Source organism: Sciurus carolinensis, chromosome 3 (genome assembly GCF_902686445.1).
Source record: "Sciurus carolinensis chromosome 3, mSciCar1.2, whole genome shotgun sequence".
In the NCBI taxonomy this organism is placed as follows: Eukaryota; Metazoa; Chordata; class Mammalia; order Rodentia; family Sciuridae; genus Sciurus; species Sciurus carolinensis.
Genome location: NC_062215.1, coordinates 64,894,281 through 64,912,959, shown reverse-complemented (window position 1 = coordinate 64,912,959; position 18,679 = coordinate 64,894,281). Strand labels below are relative to the sequence as shown.

Here is an 18,679-nt window from a genome sequence, read left to right as displayed (position 1 = left end):
AGCATCCAGAGTTCTCTCACAAGGGGAAAAAAGGCAAATAAGCCATTTGAAAATGATAGTTTATTGCTTTTCTTTCCAAGTTTTGTGAATTTACAAAAAAGAGGATCAAAGTATACAGACTGCTTCATTCATACTAAGAATGTAAGAGGACAGAGCCTGCCCTTCATGGCCACTGGCAGTAGCTGTTCACTGATGACTCATTCCAGTCCTACCCCTGGACTGCATTACTGCCCTCAGAGGGTAGTGTTCCTTACACACTGTCAAGACATGTAGGTCATTAGTCCAGTCACTGGAATGGTACAGAGGTTTTTTGGTTTGGGGGCCTTTTTTTGCCTTCCTGGTATAAAATGAAATTTTCAGTTCATTTCTGAAAAATAAATTGGTCAATAAATTCATTTTGTTCTGCTTCTACTTTACACAAAGCTTCATATTCAACCCGATACCTGAAAAACAAAATTATTAGAAGCCCTGAAAAAGATGAAATAACCATAGACTTAAGTCTTCTAGAGAAGACTACAGTGGTTTAAATGGTTGCAAGAAATGGTGAGTTCAGAATGAAGTCATGTCAAAAAAGAAAAAATAGGCAAAGCCCTGCCCAGGGCCACCCATGAGAAACCTCCAGCCCTAATAAAGTTGCCTCTGGCAGCCAGCCAACTGGCCCCTTGCTACCTGAATTCTCATACGCAAACGTCCTCAAGGATGTTTGTTTTTATATTAACCAATTTTCTATTTCCTTCCCATCAAATGTAATTTATTAAAACTCTTCAAAATGGGTTGACAACTGTGATGCTATTCCTGGGGAAATGATGAAGAATAAAGATGATCAAGAAGCAAAAGTAGAATTTAAGTGGAATGACGAACTGGCTTTACAGCATGACTTCTTACCTTTCTAGCTGCATCTTCTTTTCTGCTATTAGTGCTTGAAGTTGCTGCTGTTGGGCTTCTCTCTGCTTTGCTATAGATTTGAGCAAGTTCCGAGCACCAATGGCCTGAGAAACAGAATTGCTAAAGTTCATGGCTTCATTAAACTAATCTACAGCAGGAAGTCCCCAAAATGGGGGAGGGCCACCAGGAGTTATTTCAGTGCCCAGAGGAGAAAAGAAAGTGGAGCACCAGGGCTTTGGGGATAAGCCAGAAGGATGATTAACCTATGGCTAACCTACCAATTACAAAGTGCCTGGTGAGAACTGGCCTATATCTAGGGGCAGGTCCAGGGCTATTCCTAGAGCCCTGCCTGCAGGTATTCAGTGGCTGGCTGGGTGGTGCCCTTTAGCCTCATGCCCTCCACCAAGTTATCTATACCATGTAAGCCTTCATTTCTCCATGTATATAAGTAGGATAAACCACCTCAGTGCTAATGTGAAGATCCAAGGAAGCAATGCAAGTATCCTGGCATATAAGCTCAGGTTAATTGGACCCAAAATTGTTACTAAAATCTTGTTTTGACTTAGAATGGAATTTGACTCAGTTATCCCACTCCTTGGTTTATACCCAAAGGGCTTAAAATCAGCATACTACAGTGATGCAGCCACATCCATGTTTACAGCAGCTCAATTCACAATAGCTAAGCTATAGAACCAACCCAGATGGCCTTCAACAGATGAATGGATAAAGAAAGTGTGGTATATATACATAATGGAATATTAACCATGAAAAAGAGTGAAATTATGGCATTTGCCAGTAAATGGATGGAACTGGAGACTATCATGCTAAGTGAAATAAGCCAATCACAAAAAAACCAAAGGCCAAATGTTTCCTCTGATATGTGGATACTAACATTGGGGGTGAGGGAAATAGAAGCTCACTGGATTAGACAAAGGGAAATGATGGGAAGGGAGGGGGGATAAAAATAAGAAAGAATCAGACATATCTTTCCTATGTTCATATACGAATACCCACCCAGTGTAACACCACATCATGTACAACCACATGGGAAGTTGTACTTCACGTAATGTATGATACATCAAAATACATGCTACTGTCATGTACAACTATAAAGAACAAATAAAACATTTTTTTAAATCTTGTTTTGACTAAAAGGACCCAACCAGTCCTTCAAAAAAAACAAACCAAGAGAGCAAAGGCTAAGAAGCTGGAGAACCAGGCCAGGCCAGAAGCATGCTGATCTTACCTTCATCTTTTCATTTTCTGCTTCTTTTGCAAGTTGGTCAACAAGCTCGATTAGACCACCAACTATTTTCTGAAACTGGCCAATTTCTTGTGGAGAAATAACAAAAAAATGTTTCCTCAGCATTATCACTCTTTCTCAGCACTCCCCTGAAGCAGTGAGTGCAGAGCTGAATGCCCCTTCTAATCTACATCAAAACAGTTTGGTGCCTGCTGACCTAAGTCTCCCATCCTTGGTCTGAACCTAGAGAAGGGTGGTCAGGTGCCCAGAGTGGACCAGGAATTCCTGGACCTTGAGTTACCACTGCGCTAGCCACCTGCTGCTACTTCAGGCTATGAAGGCAGCAGGCTTCTGGTAGTCCAACTGGAGGACCCAATTCCTCAGGAGTGACAGGAAGCACAAAGTACAATTCTCAAAAGGACTGTCTCAGAACATGAGTGCTACCTCTGGACTAGTCACACATACCCTAGATTTCAGTCAGTGGTGGGGTGGGACCTTCCCACCCATAATCAGAGCCAAGTAAAGAGCTCACAGCATTTTAATGCTTAATCTCCCACTCACTTTTTTCATTGTCCTTGGCAAGCTGGAACCCCATTTTACTAGGGGAAATGAAGGCCCAAAGAGTGAAACACGCACACAGCAATTTAACTGGCAATGAAGCCCATCAACTTTCACCAGAAACTCTCTTCACAGCACAGGGAGGCCCAGAAGGTTCATAAATCCCTTGCTCCAGCTAGATTTGGCTCTCTCCACTAGCACTGGGCTTGCTTGGTTGCTGGGACAGATTTTGAGGTCTCCAGCTCAAATGTAATTTCATTAAGTCTGTTGAGCTGCCTCTAGAGACTTCAAATTATTGCCTCTAACTCCAAATAATGGAAAGCCTGCCACTGAGAACACTTTCTATCAAGAAATCAAATAATACATAATTCTATTTCCCACCCCTAAACCATCGTTCTGCCCCACAAAGTTTAAGGTTTTTGAGAGCAAAATATCACAGATGGCATGTCAAAAAACACCCTCTTCTCCCAATGTGTTCAGTGTAGGATGACATGACACTACAAGAAGATAGCAGGCACATGGGGATTCAGAAGTCAGGCTCCTTGATCCATTCTGGCAGGACCAAGAGTTGCAGCCAGGGGTAGGGGTGGGGTGCAAATAGAAATGCTCAAAGCAGAGCAGCACTGTGTCTCCCCAAATGATACTCACTATCCACGAATTCCTTGCACTCTTCCTTGAGCTCTATGGTCTGTTGGGTAACCTCTGGGTCCAACACCCGCAGCTTGTTCAGCTCATCAAAGTGCAGCCCTGCTTCACCCAGGATGTCCTTGGCCATAGCTGCAGAGAAACCAGGCCCAGTACCCAATCACTTCTCAGTCACTGAGGAAATACCTGCTGCCCCCCCCAGCCCACTCCTGCCCCCAGACACTAATGCCAAAACCCCTGATGTTCCAAAGGATCCCCATTCCCACTGCCTCCACCTTTCACCTCACCTGTTTCCCTTCCAGGTTCCCTACAGAAGTTCTGTTCTGAAGGGGTGACAGTGGCAGAAGAGGTGTGTCATAGGAGCAAGGGTCAGGAAAGAATAAAGTCCAGTTGCTTGTCACAGGCATCGTTCATTCAACACACATTTCTTGAGTGCCTACTACATGCCAAGACTGCTAGATGCTGGGGGTACAGAGATGAATGCAACATGGTGCCCGCCCTGGAGGAGCACATAGTTTAGCTGGAGGAAGACAGACACGTAAACTGAAAAATTATGCTGTTAAGTGCTTTACAGAAATATCACTAAAGAACAGGAAGAGAACAGAGCCAGTTAACTTGAGTGACATCAGAAGTGTTATGAGCCATAGACATATTTATATATCCCCATTTATGTACCCAAAAAGGCTTTTCAAATACATGTTTTGTTTGTGGAATAACACAAAAAGCAAATTTTTAAAATCTGGGTAAATTTAAAGGGTTAAAAAATAAGCTATGAGTCAGAATATTACCCAAAACGTACGATGCAAGACACTGTACAGTTGCCTGAAATGGGAACCAAAGTTGAGTCAGTCTCTTCCTAGCAGAAAACACAAAATAGAATGAAGTATCGGCAAGAACATACCAAATAAGGAGGCCAGGGAAAGGCATTCCTAGCAGAGAAAGCAGCATGGACACAGGTACAACATCATTGAAAGGATGCCTCAGTTCCGAGAAGGAAACTGGAAACTCACCCTCATTCTGGCTCAAAAATCAATTTTTTAATACTAAAAATAAATGAAGCATGCATGATCTATTCAAAAAGGGAGGCAATAGGAGTATAGCCCAGTAGAGCACCTGTGTAGCAAGCGCAGGGGAGGTGGGGTGCCTGGGTTCCATTCTCAACACCACAAAAAAAGAAAAGAGAAAAGGAGGAAATGCTAATTAGGTCTAGCCATTGGCTGCTATGCCTATTCCAAAACCTGGGTGTTCCAAAGACAGTCATCACCTGGCTCTGCACCACCTCTTTCCTCTGCTCCCATCTCCCCCAGCTACACCTGTTTCCCTTTCAGCTTTGTTAGAGAAGTTTATTTCTGAATGAGATGATTCTGAGAGTGACTATCAGAAACAGGTGCACCACAGGAGGAACAATATTTGGACAGAATTAAGTCCCTTGGTCTGGAGATGCTGCTCAGTGGCAAAGCACATGCTCAGCATGTGCAAGACCCTGGGTACTATCTCCAGTACCAAAAAATAAAGAAATAAAAGAATTAAAGTCCTACTGTTGCCACAGCACTGTGTGAGTCAACTACTACATGTCTTTGGGATCTCTGTATATGACTCTGGCCTTTGGCTGCACTGGAATCAACTAAAGTGAGTTACCATCTTTCTTTTTAAACGTTTTAATCATTCAAAGCTTCCTTATAATTGGGCTTTTTAAAAAAAAAAATCTGTCTTCCTGCTTGTTCTATTTAGACATATAGTCGAAGTACTTAACCAGGTAACTGATCAAACCAGATGCTCTAGAAAGATCCATATAATATGATGAAGCAAACATGTCAATTTCCACTGCCTTACCTGAGAGTGTGCGTTTATTGAGAAACTCCTAAGTCCCTGCTCTGGGGATAAAGTGCTGTTGAAAATATCTCTGGACAGAGAGTAAACTAATCACAAATTATAATAATAGTGTGAGGAAAAGCACGTGGGGCTATGTAAAGAAGCAGCAGGACATAACTCATGGAGCAGAAAGAGGTCAGTAAAGGCCTTTTGAAAAAGTGATGTTTAAACTGAGACCTAAAGGATGTCAAAAAGTTTGTTAAGTAAAGGCAGAAGGGAGGCATTTTAAGCAGAAGAAGCAGCATGTGGGAACATCCTGAGGCTAGAAAAAAATCCTGACATCTTCCAAGAACTGAAAGACTAGTGTGATCAAAAAAATGAGCAAGAGGGAGAGAGTGGATCAAGATGAAGCCAGACAGGGAGACTAGGAAGGGCTCCAAAAGCTGCAGTAATGAACTTAGAATTTCAGAGGGTAATGGGCACCTGGTGGATTCTCAGCAAAGTGACATTATCATTTAGGAAGATCTGACTCAGTCTGGAGATTGGACTGGAGGAAACTAAAGGGCAGGGCCATGCTTACCTGATTTCTCATTGTCACCCTAGCACCTAGTATGGTGCCTGCACATAACTGGCACTTAGTTAATGTTTGTGGAATGAATGTCTGTGGAAACAGATAGAAAGTTACTGCAAAAACCAAAGATTGCAGCTTTAGACAAGTGTTCTGAGTTGAGATGTTTTCTAAGATGAACTGATAAGACTTAGGAATGAAATGAAGACGAGTGAAAACGTCAGGCATGATTCCCATAAGTCTGGCTTGAACCAAATGTATGACTTGAGGGGATAGTTTAATGAGATGGGTAAGATGGAAGGGATGTAGGGAGAAGGTTCACGGAGGACTATAGGATTCTTTCACAACTCACACCACACACGTGTCTGAGTATATGAGGAACATCAGAGACCTGGGACTGAGCTCCCTAAGGACAAGGGCGGTGATTACGCTGTCCGCGTCCGGGCTCTCCCAGGTCCACACTAGGCACTACCTACGGGCTCCACCAATGGGCTGTGGAAGAGGCACTGGACAGAAAGTCAGAAAAGGCCGGGGCGAAGGAACTGGCGGTCTTCTCAAAGTAAACTCCACGCAATTTCCGAGCCGCAGTTCCCTGCGGCTATCAACGGGCCACGCTTCAGGCCTTAGCTGGGTATGAAACCATTCCCTAAGAGTCTGGCAGAATCCCCACATTTCTTTCCGCTTGGGTCTGCCTTTTCTTTCGCAGGGGGCCTGTCAGATTCCTTTAGCCCCTGGTCGGCCCGTAACCCGACCCGAAATCACCACTTACCTGCCAACCCCGTAACGCCAGCGCGCTGCAGCCCAGGCTGACGTTGGCAGGCAGCTTCTACCTCCGGTTAGCTGCAGCCTTGTACGCAGCTAGCTCGCCTCGGCTGCTGCCACGGATACAGGATCTGTTTACCACAGCCTCACTGCCTGACACCGGAAGGACTTGCACCCACACACCCACAGTGCCTGCTGGGAAATATAGGCCCAAGGGGAGGGATGACTACCTACACAACCCAGAGGCCTTTGCGCCAGGGAGGTCGCCGGAAGTAGCTGCGCTCTCACCGCGAGGGCGGGGAGTAGGGAACGCTCGCAGGATTCTGGCTCCGCCCCCTGATCGGGTGCAGTGCATGCTGGGCCTTGTAGTCCCAATTTCCCAGACAGACAGGGCAGGGCCGCTGCTCCGGGAGGAGTCGGCGGGAGCAGGATGTGAGCTCACAGCCCGGGATTGCTGTTGGGCAAGCGGCTACAGGCTAGGGGCGGCACGGAGTCGAATTGCCATTCAGCTGAGAAGGAGAGGCGCCCCCAGGGACGGTGAGAGCCTGGCATGCCTATGCGGTAGGGGAAGGGGTGGACTGACCCCTGGGCCGGGTCAGGGGAAAAAGGGATGGGACGGCTTAGGGGAAATGGAGGGTTCAAATCTTCGGCTGGGGGTAGGTGTCTCGGTTTCTCAGTAGAAAGGCAGGGTGCGGGCTGGAGGAGAGCTTACTCTAGCTACAAGAAAGGCTGGGTGTTGCTAAAATTTCCCCTTTCATCCTCTGGATGAAGCCTAAACTTCACACCTAGGATTTCTGCTTGATCCGTCCTCTCTTGCCAAACACAGCTTCCCCTCCCCCGCCGTCCTCGATGTATGACTGATTTCTGAGCTCTTCTTCCTTTAGGACCCCACCTCCTTACAGGGCCGCGGTGGTTTGTCCTTTGTTCTGCTTGAGTTCCCTTTAGCTTTGCTGAGTGAGACACGGATCCACCCCTAACCCCAGGCATCCCCAAATATCCACACATAAGTCCGGAAGGAAGAGCACTGAGGTATCAGTGGAAACTTCATTCTCACCGGAATTACTTTCTAGGGCGTCACCTGCCACAGGACTCCTGGAACCCATTGGTCTGGGTGGAATCTGGCATGACGTCATCCAGGGGCTTAAAGCAACTGCTTTGTAGGAAAAGAATAGATTAGCTCTGGATTTGACTTCCTCTCTTGGCAAGCTCCATCATTGAGTTCCTTTGATTTGGCAGAAAGACGTGTATGTGTGCTTTCAGTGATCCTGGGGGTATTGGGACTGGACACAAAATACACATGGAATTTGCTAAAACCTTTTAAGGGGTGGATTTATCCCTTTGGGGTAGGCACTGGAAGATAAAGTGATTTCATGCCATTCTAGTGTCCTGGGGCTCATCTCATCCATACCCGATCCCTGAGGCAAACCACCAAAGGAATTCACTACTTCATACAGCACCCTCTCTGAGCATTCTTCCCAGGGACCTATCTAAATCTTTTCAGGGTCAATTTCAGTCTAACAAGCTGACGTATGTTGAAAACTTAAAATGTGCTTGGCACTGTTGGGGGAACAGAACAGTGAACGGAACTTGGGAAAACCAGTGCCATGCTTCTGGGTTGCATCTATGAGAAATGATGGGCAGCCAGGTGTGGTGACCCACACCTATAATCCCAGCAACTTGAGACACTGAGGTAGGAGGATCACAAGCTTGAGGACAGCCTCGGCAACTTAGTGAGACCCTGTCTCAAAAGTAAAAATAAAAAGGGATGGGGATGTAGCTCAGTGGTAGAGTGGCCGATTGGCCATTCTGCAAATAAGGAAAGAAAGAAAGAAGGAAGGGAAGGAGGGAGGATTGTAATTAATATAAAACCCAAACACTTTACTATTATTTACTACTTCAGGTACCTCCTCTGGCTTTCATCAAACCAACTTCCTCTGCTATCTGTGTACCAGCCACCATATCCTTTTTTCTGTTCCTAAAACTGGATTCTAACAGGAACTTTGCACTTACTCATCCATCTGTCTGGAGTGCTCTTCTCAGACCCTAGCGGAAAGGTCACCTTGCCAAAGAGACTTTCCCTGTGCTTCCAACTAAATTAGTGCCCCTCCCTGGTCACTGTCTTATCACTGTTTTATTTTCATCTCCTTCAGTTGTTTGTTTCCATGTTTATATTCTGTCTTCTCCCACTTAAATGTAAGCTCCATGAGGACATGATTCTTCTGTAGTTGCTCTGTGTTTCCAGTGCCTGGCACATAGCAGAAGCATAGTAAATGTTAACTCTTAACATTTTTTTTTAATTCTTGCTAACATGTTCTCTGACTTGAAGGCAAGACAGTATATTTGCATGGTTCTTGCCTTAGTCAACTTTCCATTGCTGGAACAAAATATATATTTGAGAAAAACAACTTAGAGGAGAAAAGATTTATTTAGACTCACAGTTTCAGAGGTTTCAGTCCATGATTGGTGGTTCATTGCTTTGGGCCTGAGGTGAGGTAGAACATGTGGTAGAAGGCGGTGGCAGAGGAAAACTGCTCACCCCATGGCAACTGGGAAGCAGAGAGAGCAAGAGAGATGGAAGAAGGGGCTGGGGAAAAGATAGACCCTTCCAAGGAACACCCTCAGTGACATTTCCTCCAACTGGGCCCCACTGCCTGTAGTTACCACCATATCCCAATAATGCCATCAAATATGAATCCCTAATGGATTGATACACTGTTGAAGTTGAAAGTCATGATCTGATCAGTTCCCCAAATCCCCACCTCTGAATGTTGCTGCACTGGGGACCAAGCCTTCAACAGATGAGTCTTTAGGGGATCCTTCATATCCAAAACATAAGTTTCCTACTACTTAACATAGTAAGCACTCTTTATTGCTGAACAAATAGATACTAAATGCATAGAATAGTATCTGGTACATAGTAAATATGCTATGGATGTTAGCTATTGTATTTTTTCTTCAATGAATGAGTTTTATTGATTGTTTAGATAGCCAAAACATAATACACTTGTACCTCTGTATCTGTAGAATGTTGATTCCAGGACCTCTACAGATACTGACATCCAGGGATGCTCAAGTCCCTTATATAAAATGGTATATTACTTGCCTATAACTGATGATCATCCGCCTGTATACTTTAAATCTCTTATGGGTTATCATAACTTTTATAATGTTGTTTTAGTCCACCCTTCATCACCAGGACCAAAATACCCAACAAGAACAACTTAGAGGAGGAAAAGTTTATCTGGGACTCATGGTTTTGGAGGTCTCAGTTCATAGATGGCCAGCGCTATGGCTCTGGGACCAAGGTGAGAGCACATCATGGGGGAAGGGCCCAGTGGAGGAAAGCTGCTCAGCTCATAGCAGGGTCAGGAAGAGCAAAGAGAGGGAAGGGAGAAGGGGCCACAGGACAAATGTTCCCTTCCAGGGCACAGCCCGAGTCCATGCAAACTAGAATGGACTGATTGTTACCGTTCTCGTAATCTAATAATTTTATCTCTTAACATTGCTGCGTTAACACAGAAACTTGTGGGGGATACCTCATATCTGAGCCATAACAAATGTAAATGCATTGTAAGTTGTTGTTATACTGAATGGTTAAGGACTATGACAAGAACAAAGTCTACATGTTTGGTACAAATGCTGTTATTTTTTTTCAAGTATTTTCAATCCACTGTTGATTGAATCCATGGATTAAGAACCTAGAATGCAAATCACAAAAAAAGTGAAGAAAAGAGGATGTAAATCATGAGGGTGACCTGGCTTTGCTTTCCTTACTCCTCAATTCTGTAAGCTCCATGTAGTATTCTAATCCTCACATTACTTAGCCATTTTTAGATTTATCATCTGATCTTTTCTGATACTTTCTCATTCTCCTTTGGAGCAAAGAAAAGAAAAGAATAAACCGGGTTCCCTCTCAGGAAAAAGAAACAAAAATAGCTATCCTGTAGTTGTTCTGCCTTGGAAAATGATGACAATTTCAGGAACTCGGGTCAAGTCTGGTGCCAAGAAAGGGGAAAGCCAGGAAGCCCAGCAGGAGTCCAGGTAACCTGTGCCAAGAACATTAGCCAGCTGCTGCAGGCTGGCCCATTCCGTCCTCTCCTGAGGACAGGCTCCCTCCTGCCAGTGCTAAAGGAAGGCCTGGCCAGGCTGCTCCTGAGTCTGGGATCTTGAGAAAGGAAGTGCATCCTGTCCCTCTGGTTCCTGGGAAACTCCTAGATTGGCTGAATTCCTGGTATCTTGGGCTGAAGTCTGGTATCCCGGGAACCTTGTAAAGAAAACATCTAGAATCTCACTGGTAGATCCCCAGGGTGATCTCTTCCCCAGACCCTCTCTGCCTAGTTCCAAGGCTTTACTTGTCTTCCTTGCCACCCAGAACTGAGTCTCAGAGGCTGATGAGGTAAACAAGATAGGCGTCTGGGACGTTACTCCCAGACCTGGCTTCCAGTACAATGAGGAACAGCAGGAAAGTCTTTCCTACTGTTGCCTAGGGATGAAGCCTCGCTGGGAATGCTTGGCTTACCAAGGAGGGAATCCTGTGGTGAGGGTTCCTACTGTTAGCCCTCCCTCATTTGAGGACTCTTCTGCTGACTTTCATCTTCTCTCCTATCTCCTGCTCACAGCACTGAGAGTATGAGGCTCTGGCCTCCCCAGGACACTTCCTTGTGAACACTTCCACCACGGCGGAGCCTTCCAAGCCTACCTCCTGCCGTGTGGTGATCTACCTGCAGCGGGAGATGTCGGGGGACACCTGTCTGTGCCCAGCCTCAGGGGCCAAGCCCAAGCTAAGTGGCTTCAAGGGAGGAGGGCTGGGCAACAAGTACGTGCAGCTCAATGTAGGCGGCTCCCTGTACTATACCACGGTGCGGGCACTCACCCGGCATGACACCATGCTCAAGGCCATGTTCAGTGGGCGCATGGAGGTGCTGACTGACAAAGAAGGTGAGGCATCAGGGCTGACTGGGCAGGTAGGGAAATAAGGGAGAGTCCTGAGAAATGACTTCAGAGCAGGCCTTACGCCTGGTAGATTAGAATCCAGATTCACATTTTCTCTCACTTGGAATAGGACTTCTTTATCTGGAGTACTTAGGAGAACCACAGAATTATCTGAAATGGTACATAAATATTGTATATTTATTCATTTTCTGGGGAGAAGATCCATACTTTTAAAATATTTAAATAGTACTAAATTCTCTTAAGAGCTGTTACTGTACAGCCTGGGCTGTGGGCAGAAAGTGAGCGAGGGCTGGTGATTTCTTTGTTGTCAGGGTGGCCTTAGTGTTCCTGAGCTTAGACCTCTGTGAGCCTCCACAGATCCTGGCAGGCCTGTGTCTCCCATGATGTGTGCCTGTCCTTGGTTTCAGACAGGAAGGGTGAAGAGCAGCCACGGGCCTAAGAGTTCAAGTGTGCATTCCCATTCCTCTCACCCTGGGCTGTGTGCTCATGTAGGTCCTTTCCTTGCTACCTGCCACCTAGCTCATCATGTGGCCTTTGCCTGCTTCTGAGGTTAGCAGGAGGCAAACTAATCCTCTGGGGCCCATCTGAATCCCTAGGCTGGATCCTCATAGACAGATGTGGAAAGCACTTTGGCACCATTTTGAATTACCTCCGAGATGACACTATCACCCTCCCTCAAAACCGGCAAGAAATCAAAGAATTGATGGCTGAAGCAAAATATTACCTCATTCAGGGCCTGGTGAACATGTGCCAGACTGCCCTGCAGGTATGTAGACAGAATTTGGGGGTAACCTAAAGAGATTGGGAGTTGCCACTCCTCTGGAGACTTAAGGGTCAGTGCCTGGCTTTCTGTGTGGAAGATGAAGTTGATGATGAGTCGGGTGTGGTGGCACACACCTGTAATTCCAGGAGGCTGAGGCAGGAGGATCGCAAGTTCAAAGCCAACCTGAGCAATTCAGTGAGGCCCTAAGCAACTTAGCAAGACCGTCTCAAAATAAGAATTTTTTTTTTTAAAAAAAGGGTGGGGATGTAGCTCAGTGGTAAAGTGCCTCTGGATTCAATTCCTAGTACCAAACCAACAAACCAGTTAGAACAATGAAATGCCGTGCAGGCCCAGCAACCTGGCAGCCAGGTGTTGAAGCTCAGCAGTGAGAATAGACTCTGCTTCTAGTCCATGTGCTTAGGTATGTAGACTCCAGGTTTTCTGGAAATGGGGTTCTGCTTGCCAGCTGTCAGGGTCTCTTGCCAGGGACCTCATGATCTCTGTCTGATGCCTCCTTGCTAAGCAGAAGGTAGCCATGGCAGAGGGGCTACAGGGGTACCTGGCTAAACCTGGCAAACAGAAGAATCCAAGGAAGGCTCTCTGCTCTGTGCATGTGTCTCCCAGGACAAGAAGGACTCCTACCAGCCTGTATGCAACATCCCCATCATCACGTCCCTGAGGGAGGAGGACAGGCTCATCGAATCCTCCACCAAGGTACTGGGAGCTCAGAGGGCTGTGGCCAGGGGATGCCATACCCCCAGCCTGACCCTCATTCTCTCCTTCCTCACAGCCCGTGGTAAAGCTGCTGTACAATAGAAGCAACAATAAGTATTCCTACACCAGGTAGGTGGGCATGTCTGCGGGGGGACCTCAGAGGGGCTTCAGAGGTAGCTGAAAGGGCATAGCCAGAGCAGTCACAGGGCAGCAGACCCAAGGAGTGGATAGCATGAGTCTGTTGTTGTTGTTGTTGTTTTTTTAATTATTTTTATATATATTTTTAGTTGTTGATGGACCTTTATTTTATTCATTCATTTATATGTGGTGCTGAGGATCGAACCCAGTGCCTCACATGTGCTAGGCAAGTGCTCCACCACTGAGCTATATCCCCAGCCCAGGTCTGGGGCTTTGAACTGGTTATGCTCAGCGGGAAGGGAAATCAGGGCAGAGGCATTTGGAACTTGGCACAGGATCCAGTTGAGATACAGAGGGAACAGGAAACATGCCCTTAACATGTATCATATCAGGAGCATGCCCAGTGTTTTCATCAACATAGTCTCACTAGGCAGCGGGGCTGCTAGGAAGCCAGCTGGCTGGGAGTCCTCCTAAGGCTCTTGCAGCCTTTGTACTTCCTACTGGGACAATTTCCCCATGGCCTCCAGTGCCTTGCAACAGGCCACAGTTAAGTATACACAGATGATTGTGGACTCAGTCCCAGACTCTCCCTGTGCTTCTCTGTAGACGGGCACATTCAACCCCTCCAGCCACCTGCTGGAGTAGCAGCATGACTCCTTCCCTTTGAGCTTAGGGAGAGAAGACCCCTTCCCTTAGTCTCTGCTGTAATTTAACCAACTCAATCCAGTTTCCTCACAGGCCCCCAAACCCAGAGGGTGCCCCATGACTCTGTCTTCCTGTTCCCCTGGCATCTTGACTTGTCTTCATTTCAGCATGGCCAGCAGGGAGGGGAAGGGAGGGCCCAGCTCACCATAATAGCCCCTCTGGTGCCAGAACCTCATTCCCAGGCCTGCTGGCCCTCGTGGGTTTTTCAGCAACTCCGATGACCACCTGCTGAAAAACATAGAGCTGTTTGACAAGCTGTCCTTGCGCTTCAACGGCCGCGTGCTCTTCATCAAGGATGTGATTGGTGATGAGATCTGCTGCTGGTCCTTCTATGGCCAAGGTCGTAAGCTGGCAGAGGTGTGCTGCACCTCCATCGTGTATGCCACAGAGAAGAAGCAGACCAAGGTATGGGGCCTTCCTCTGCACAAGGCAGAACACACAGCAACTGGGGCAGCGCTGCCCCCAAATGAGGCTTTTCCACAATGAAAGGGCTCTGCGTTTGGCTGTCTTTGCCAAACATGCTCTGATGCTGCTAGTTAGGACAAAACTAGAACAAGGGGTTTGGGGAATGGATGGAAACCATTTGCTTTGGTGGCTAAGGGACAGGAGGCACTGACAAGCAGGAAACTGTATGATGCAGTGGGAAGGACAAGGTTGTTAAGTTGGCCCAATTCAGGTTTGAATTCTGGTTCCACCACATACCAGTTGTCTGATTTTGGATAAGCCATTGAACTATCTGGGCCCATTTCCTCATTTGCAAACACAGGAATGAGAGTGTAAGTTTACCAGAGATATGAAAATGAGACAGCTCTTCAGAAAGCAGAGTGGTGCAGCGGGTATGGCTTGGGTTTTCGAGAACACTGATGTGATCTCTCTGGCTTTCATTAGTAAGGTGTTCCTGGTCAGTCCACCTAAACTCTGCAGTAACACCACAGTGCTGGGCATGCCTGAGGCATTTGACAGGTGATAATTTACACAAACTCAGAGCTAACCCCTTTTACTCAGGATGCATGCAGAAGGTATCTTCCCTGGAAAATAACAAGGGCCAGTTCCAGAGATGGCAGGGCCTTTCTGAGGTGGAACAGTAGTTCATCTGGGGGAAGTCATGGGTGTGAAGGGCTCAGGCTCAGATAGCACCTTCTTGGCCACCAGGTTGCTGAAGTGCCTACAGCTGGGTGTTTTGTGAGGGACAAAGGGTAGCTTATAGGAAGTGGCCCTGCTTCCTCCTGACATTTTTAGCAGTGGGGGTAAGAGTAGAAGTGAGTATGGCACTCTCAACCATGTCCATGGAGGGAGGACTCGGGGCTGAGTTGCAACCATGACAGCACCTGTCATCTTCCTGTGTTCTTTTTTGGGACCAGGGATTGAACCCAGGGGCACTTAACCACTGTACCATATCCCCAGCCCTTTTTATTTTTTATTTCCAGACAGGTTCTGGCTAAGTTGCTTAGGGCCTTGCTAAATTGCTGAGGCAGGCTTTGAACTTGGAATCCTCCTGTCTCATTCCCTGGAGCCACTGGGATTACAGATGTGTGCCATTTGGTTTCCTATGTTCTCTTGTCCATGAGCTCCTCTGACCCCTCACACCACACCTGCAAGACAGGCCAGGCTTCTGCCATTCTCCCCATTTGAGAGATAAGGGCACAGAAGCTTGGCATGGCAAGTTTGCTGGAATTCTGCCATTCCTTGTCTTTCCTCCCTATTGATCCTGGGGGTGGGCAGGCTGGGTCAGGCAAGCAACAGAAAGCAATAAGACCGCTCATCAGAGCAGCTGGGATGGATGGATGGATGGATGCAGAGAGAGGGAGAGAGAGAGAGAAAGAGAAAGAAACTGTGTCAGCCTCTCTAAGCAGTTTACATCTTTCTTACGATATTGATAGCAGTTCTTGGAGGGAGATATTAACCATCACTTTACACAAATGGAAACTGCAGTCTGGAAAGCTTAGACCCAAGGCCTCACAGTTAGTAGGTGAAGTTGGTGTTATCTAGGCCCACTGTGCAAACTAGCCCATCAGTCTTGGATTAGGGTGGGACAGGGTTGGGAATAGTCTTCTGTTATCATATCTCCTCATGCCTTCAGAGGAAGACCTATACACCCTTGTGAAACAAACAACCCTCTGTCTCCTCTGAGAGTTAGGAGGCCTCATGAAGCAGCACTGGGCTGAGAGCCCTGATAGGCTGCTCCTTCTGAGACAAAACCTCAATCAGTCTTGTTTACCTCACCCCAGGTGGAATTTCCAGAGGCCAGAATCTATGAGGAGACACTCAATGTCCTACTCTATGAGACTCCCCGAGTCCCTGACAACTCCTTGTTGGAGGCCACAAGCCGAAGCCGCAGCCAGGCTTCCCCCAGTGAAGATGAGGAAGCCTATGAACTGCGGGATCGTGTGCGCCGCATCCATGTCAAGCGCTATAGCACTTACGATGACCGGCAGCTCGGCCACCAGTCTGCCCATCGTGACTGATAAGACCCTCAAGGAGTCAGGGCACAAAAGGCCCTGTCTCCCACCCTTTGCAGCTCCACACTGCTACTGGCTGGTTGTCAGCTCCAGAACTCAGAAATGACAGGCCCTTCCTGTGAGGTCAAGGGCCTGGGCAGGGGTGGATCCTGTTCCCTGGCCCTGACTGCTGAGCACTACCAGATGCTTCTCCCTTCCTGTCCAGCAGGGAGCTACTTCTGTTGTGGAGTGAGCTGACCAGCCTCCCACCTCCTGCTAAGAACATTCCCCTCTGGGCCCTTTGCTAAGCACCCTTCCTCAGCAGAGCCCCATGGGAATGGCTTCATTCTGGGGGAAAGGCTGCTTCTGGTGCTGTGGAGATCCAGTCTTTATCACAGGTGGGGCTTCTTTTTTCCTAAGGTGTTGAAGCACAGGTTTGATGAGTTTTATTTTTAAACAAAAATCTAGGAAATGAATAGTTTTGTATAATGAGGGGACTGGGCATTTGTTACCCCTGCAGGGTGTCAGAAGCCTGCATAAGATAGACCCCTCAGCCCTTCTTGATGCTTTTGGGATCTGTCTTTAAAGCACTTTGTACTGTTATTCAGGAGATTAATCTGCCCTGACCCACCCCTTTTTTTGACCCTTAATCCCCTTTCCTGCAAGGGATTCTGAGGGAGGGGATAAAGAGAAAGCAATAAAAACAAAACTGACCAGCTTTGGCTTTGTCAGCCTACCCAGTCAGACCAGTGCACCAAGGCCGGCAGGCTGTGTCAGATGAGACCTGTGGTCTTACAGCATGCCACCAGAAGAGACATTTCGCCCCCACATCTTAGGGTCATGTCACTGACTCTTGGGATATAATAGGACTGTTCTCTTTGATTCTTGTCCTTGCATACCCTTAGCTCCAAGGCACATTGACTTCACATACTGTAAAGGCTAAAGTAGTCAATAGTGGATAGGAGCTACCTTGGGCCATAAACATGAGCCCCACGTGGACGTCTTTAGAGCCCATGGGCATTGTACAGTGCTGGCCTACATGCCCATTAGCTGAGGACAGTGGACTGAGCCCTGCACATCCAATAGCCCGTGACCCACCCCAACCTGCATGCTGTTGGTTTTTGTCCTGGCTGAGGATGGTGGTTCTGCCCAGTGGTGAGCTCTGAACACAGAGCTATAGGAAAAACCTAAGCCCCTTGAAGGCCCTCATTCCTTCATGGCATGGAGATGCCACATATCAGCCAAGGTATGAGTTCTCAGGGCTTTGGTTTTCATCCTGTGTTTGGCTTGGCCCTCGGGAGTCTGCTCATCTGAATTCTTTCCTGAGGAATGCTCTCAGGGAGTATTCTGCCAGCCTTATGAACCAGCGTGGCTATGTACGTTACCTACTCCCTCAAGAAGGAGCACAGGCTGTCTGATTTATCCCTCTTGACTACTCTAAGGGCTGCTCACAGCTGATCCCACAGAGCTTAAGGGCAAATGCCAGGCCAAGGGTTGGCCACTCACAAGGACCTGGAATGACATGATGGGACAGGGGAAATGTGACTTATTAATCAGGCATTTTATATTAGTCAGTCTTGAATGTAAAATTAGCTAAAGACTCTCAAGTCAGGTTGGTGATCAGCTACTAGGTCTTCCAGCCTTCACTGCAATTAAGATGACAATCCATTTTTTGGGCAAATTTAGGCTTTGGGGGCTGGGGATATGGCTTAGTGGTAGAGCACTTGCTGGCATGCATGAGGCCCTAGGTTCAATCCCCAACACCACCAAAAACAAACATACAAACCCCCCCCAAATTTGGGCTTTGGCTTTGTGGCTTTCCTAAGGAGATGGAATGCTCCAGCCTAGGACCCCTGGCCTATTTTCTCAGCTGCACTCATGAAGCCCTTTAATGCTCAGATTGCCAGCTCTCCACTGAGGCAGCTTCATGCTTGTCCTTTGACCTCCACGTTCCCTTAGCTTCTACTTGGTGCTTTGACATTCAGATCTTCGGCTGTCTCAGTGATACCTCATTTTGGTCCTGAGAAAGCACTGTAGTCTAGGGCTAGGTGGGCATTTATCTTCTGAATGAATATATCTTCTTGGTCTTAAGGAAAACACTAACAATTCATTGAAATGATCTCTGCTTCTTTAATCAGACTTTTTGGCTTAAGGGTTTGGGAAATTCCCCAGCCCCATTCAGAAAGCAGCTCTTGGCAGTGTTGAATTTTTCAACTCCAACCAGCCCAGTGGGGAGTAAACAAAAAGTGTGGATGAAGGTCAAACCTTGTTGGTTTCTGAGAAAACTGGACGCTTGCCATTAACAATGCAGACCAGTACTGGGGTTTTGAATCTGGTATGTGACTACAGTCTACCTGAAGGATGGCACAGGTCCTGGCATGAGAGAATTTTTCCTTTATCACATAATTGCAGTCCTTTCTTGCTCAGCCTAAGTAATGGAAGTAAACACTAATTTCTAATAAAATTGTGTTATGCTGCAGTGGTACAGTCTTTGT

General features: G+C 47.0%; 2 protein-coding genes across 13 annotated transcripts; one reads left to right on the top strand and one right to left on the bottom strand.

Annotated features, from left to right (window-relative positions):
- Positions 1 to 41: 41 nt before the first annotated feature.
- Positions 42 to 6,634, bottom strand: Ift20 (intraflagellar transport 20). Of its 7 annotated transcripts, none has more exons than XM_047546291.1 (6): positions 6,481 to 6,634; positions 3,619 to 3,851; positions 3,335 to 3,463; positions 2,132 to 2,217; positions 886 to 989; positions 42 to 443 (listed from the first exon to the last, which is right to left on the bottom strand). In XM_047546291.1, the coding sequence occupies exons 3-6, from the start codon at positions 3,459 to 3,461 to the stop codon at positions 362 to 364; spliced, it is 399 nt and encodes a 132-aa protein (XP_047402247.1). In that variant the 5' UTR covers positions 3,462 to 3,463; positions 3,619 to 3,851; positions 6,481 to 6,634; the 3' UTR covers positions 42 to 361. The 7 variants fall into 7 exon arrangements, with proteins under 7 accessions (XP_047402247.1, XP_047402251.1, XP_047402249.1 ...); XM_047546295.1 differs by having other exon boundaries at positions 3,619 to 3,654; positions 6,481 to 6,632; XM_047546293.1 differs by having other exon boundaries at positions 3,619 to 3,830; positions 6,481 to 6,631.
- A 233-nt stretch (positions 6,635 to 6,867) lies between these two features.
- On the top strand, positions 6,868 to 18,663 carry Tnfaip1 (TNF alpha induced protein 1). Of its 6 annotated transcripts, none has more exons than XM_047543942.1 (8): positions 6,879 to 7,010; positions 8,374 to 8,527; positions 11,093 to 11,411; positions 12,023 to 12,192; positions 12,814 to 12,903; positions 12,980 to 13,032; positions 13,956 to 14,151; positions 15,975 to 18,663. In XM_047543942.1, the coding sequence occupies exons 3-8, from the start codon at positions 11,207 to 11,209 to the stop codon at positions 16,209 to 16,211; spliced, it is 951 nt and encodes a 316-aa protein (XP_047399898.1). In that variant the 5' UTR covers positions 6,879 to 7,010; positions 8,374 to 8,527; positions 11,093 to 11,206; the 3' UTR covers positions 16,212 to 18,663. The 6 variants fall into 6 exon arrangements, with proteins under 6 accessions (XP_047399894.1, XP_047399898.1, XP_047399900.1 ...); XM_047543939.1 differs by lacking the exons at positions 6,879 to 7,010; positions 8,374 to 8,527 and adding exons at positions 8,539 to 9,778; positions 10,131 to 10,514; XM_047543940.1 differs by lacking the exons at positions 6,879 to 7,010; positions 8,374 to 8,527 and adding exons at positions 8,539 to 10,258; positions 10,359 to 10,514.
- Positions 18,664 to 18,679: the final 16 nt, after the last annotated feature.